The sequence below is a fragment of the Fonticula alba genome (genome assembly GCF_000388065.1).
Source record: "Fonticula alba strain ATCC 38817 unplaced genomic scaffold supercont2.2, whole genome shotgun sequence".
Lineage (NCBI taxonomy): Eukaryota > Rotosphaerida > Fonticulaceae > Fonticula > Fonticula alba.
Window position 1 is genome coordinate 1,985,639 of NW_009242972.1, and position 2,901 is coordinate 1,988,539.

General features: G+C 73.3%; 2 protein-coding genes across 2 annotated transcripts in view; one reads left to right on the forward strand and one right to left on the reverse strand.

Moving 5' to 3' along the window:
* Nucleotides 1–53: 53 nt before the first annotated feature.
* H696_01441 (hypothetical protein) lies at nt 54–410 on the forward strand (the record flags this gene model as incomplete). The annotated part of the gene is made up of 1 exon (XM_009495338.1): nt 54–410. One exon carries the CDS (start codon nt 54–56, stop codon nt 408–410), a length of 357 nt encoding a protein of 118 aa, XP_009493613.1.
* A 161-nt stretch (nt 411–571) lies between these two features.
* Nucleotides 572–2,901, reverse strand: part of H696_01442 (hypothetical protein) — a gene marked incomplete at both ends in the record, with an annotated part of 2,817 nt that continues 487 nt past the window's right edge. Inside the window, 3 exons of the mRNA XM_009495339.1 lie at nt 572–1,671; nt 1,837–2,297; nt 2,510–2,850. Coding sequence (XP_009493614.1) covers nt 572–1,671; nt 1,837–2,297; nt 2,510–2,850 — 1,902 coding nt within the window. The remainder of the gene's footprint in view (nt 1,672–1,836; nt 2,298–2,509; nt 2,851–2,901) is intronic.

Genomic DNA, 2,901 nt, shown 5'->3' on the forward strand with positions numbered 1-2,901 from the left:
CCCCCCCGCCGCCGGCCACACAGCCCTCCGACACCCTGAAGACGCACTTCGGCATGCGGTCGCCGGAGCTGACGCCGGAGATGCGCCGCGACCTGCAGGTGATCCGCATGCGTGCGTACCTCGACCCGAAGCTGCACTACGGCCGGGAGAGCCGCAAGCTGCCGAAGCACTTCCAGATGGGCACGGTCATCGGCGGAGCCACGGGCTACTACCGGCGCCTGACCCGGCGTCAGCGGGCCACCAGCCTGGTGGACAGTGTCCTGGGCGACACCCGGACCGCCAGCTATCTGAGGTCGCGCTTCACCCAGGCCCAGCAGCACAAGTCCCAGCAAGCGCGCAGCGCCAAGCACCAGCTGACCAACGCCGGGAAACGCCAGCAGCACAAGCGCTTCAAGCAGGGAAAGCAGTGAGAGGTGGCGGTCTCGCCGTGTGGCCCCCCGTCCGCCGGTCGGTTGGTTCTCCCCCCGCCCCCCCCCCCCCGGCACACAGCCGCCCGTATCTTGTTACATGTATTCTCAAAGGCTGGGACTGGGCGCGGTGCTGGCGACAGCAAAAGCGCGCACAGGCGCGACTACTTGCCGTGGTCCGATGGCGGGCCGGCGCCGCCGCCGGCGCCGCCACGGCCCGCGGGGGCGCCGGCCTCGCTCTTGGTGCCGACACCGCCGGACACCGTGGCCCCGGTGCGCTTGACCTTCTTCACCACGCGAACAATGCGCGCACGGCTGGAGCATGCGTGGTACGCCAGGGACCGGGTCTTGAGCAGCGAGTCCACCACGGACTCCGAAGCGGCCATGCTCCGCAGGCACAGGTGCGTCAAGGAGGCCAGGGCGGCCGGGTCGCGCACGAAGTTCGCCTTGGCCAATGCCTCGCCGGCCAGCGGCGGCGGCGGCGACAGCGGCCCCAGCCCCGCCCCCACCGGGTCGCTGAGGATCTCGGCCAAGCGCGGCACCGTCTGGAGGGCGGCCTCGGCCGAGGCGGCGGCCCCGCGAGCCCGGCCGCCCGGGGCGGCGGCGGCGGCGACGGCGGCGGCGGCCTCGGCCCCGGCGGCGCGCAGCGCGCGGGTCACCTCCTCCGGCGAGGGGAGCGGGCGCCGGCGGTCCGCCGGCGAAAAGAGCGGCCCATTGGTGTAATCCCCGGCCAGGGTCCGGTACAGGCGCCGGACGGCCCCGCGCATGTCGTTGTTCCGCTCGATGAACTGGATGGTTTCGGCGTTGAGGGCGTCCAGGTCGCGCGAGCGCAGGGCCGACATGACCGGGGCCCGGGTGTTCACATGGGCCAGCTGGTCGGGCAGCTGGGTGGCCAGGTTGAGGCTGATCTCCGGCAATTGGTCGGCATTGGCGATGTCATCCAGCAGCGGCAGGGCCAGGGCGCTGCCCTCCGGCAGGATGAGCCGCCGCGGCAGCAGCCGCGGGATGTGGTTGAACTCCGGCGGGGACCGGCCCTCGGCGTCGCGGCCGAGGAAGAGCCGTGCCCGGGCCTGGCGCTCGGAGGCCGCCGCCCCGGCTGCGATGATGTGGTTCGGGTCCGAGGAGCTGACCGACAGGGCGATGGACAGGGGGCTCGAGGCGGCCGGGCGTTCGGCCGCCGGCTGGCGGAGCAGGAGGCCCGGCTCCAGCGACCCCGCGGCATGGGGGTCCGGGTCCGTGCCGCGAAGTTGCCGCGCGAGCTTGGCTGCGCTCCCAAAGGGGGGGGGGCAAAAAAAGTGGTCAGTCACGGTGTCGACATTGCCCGCGGCCGTGTGGCGTCTTACTCCCGCCTCTGCTCCTCCCCATGCGGGAGGGGGAGGGGGGGGGGGAAGGCCAGGAGCAAGGGCCCGGCCCGGCCGCCCGCACGCACCGAGATTGCTGAAGGCCGGCAGGGAGAGGAGGTCGTCCGGGTCCGGCTCACCGGGCCGGGAGGCCTCCGGCCGGGGCTGGTTCGACAGCTGTGTGCTGAATTTGCTCAAGTCCAAGAAGCGTGGCGGCACACCGGGATACGGGGAGGTGATGTGGAAAACGGAGAAGGACGGCTCGGCCGCCGGGTCGGCCGGCGCCGGCAGGACATTGGTCACCAGCGGCTGGCCGATGATCGGCAAATTGGGGACCATGCTGGGGACCGGCGGCCCGGGGGCGGGGGCCGGCGAGGAGGACACACTGCGCGCGGGCTTCTTGCTGGCCGGCGCGGCCTTGCGCTTGGGGGCTTGCGAGGCGCCGGCCGCGGCATTTGGCGCCTGCGTGCCCTGCGACTGGGCCCCCGGCTGCGAGGCGCTCTTGGGGCGCTTGGCGGCCGGGGCGTCGGACGCGGAGGCGCCGGATTTTCTGGAGCCCGAGGCAGAGACAGGGGGTTAGTGCTGGGTGTGCGTGCATGCGCGGCTTTGTCCTGCTTCTTTTTTTTCCGGCGACTTTGTCCCTGTCGCCGGGGGCGCGTCCGACACTTTCCCCCGGCGCAGGAAGGGGGCCAAGCCGCAGAGGGAGCAGGCGAGGGGGCGGGGGGACATGTCCGACGCGTGGTACCAAGCCCGGGAACGTACTGGTCGGCGGAGGCCGAGGAGGCGGGGCGCTTTTTGGAGGAGGTTTCCTTGGCGCGCGAGGGGGCCGCGGTGCCCGAGCCCCCGGAGGCGGCAGCCTTGCCACCCTCATTGCGGGCCTTGGGGCCAGGAGCGCCGCCAGAGGCCGACCCGGCCGGGGGGCCCGTCGCAGGGGCCGTACCCGAGGAGGCTGACGCCGGGGCCGCGCCGCCGGCCGCGGAAGCGGCGGCACCGCCCTTCGGGGCCTTCGGCCCGGCCGACTTGTCGGCCTTCGCCGTCGGCTTCGGCGGCCGGGGCTTCTTGTCGACGCGGGACAGCTTTTCGGTCAGCGTGGAGAGAGCCCGCTCGTGTGTGTGGGGAGGGCCCTGCTGACACCAGGCGTGGGGAGGGGGGGG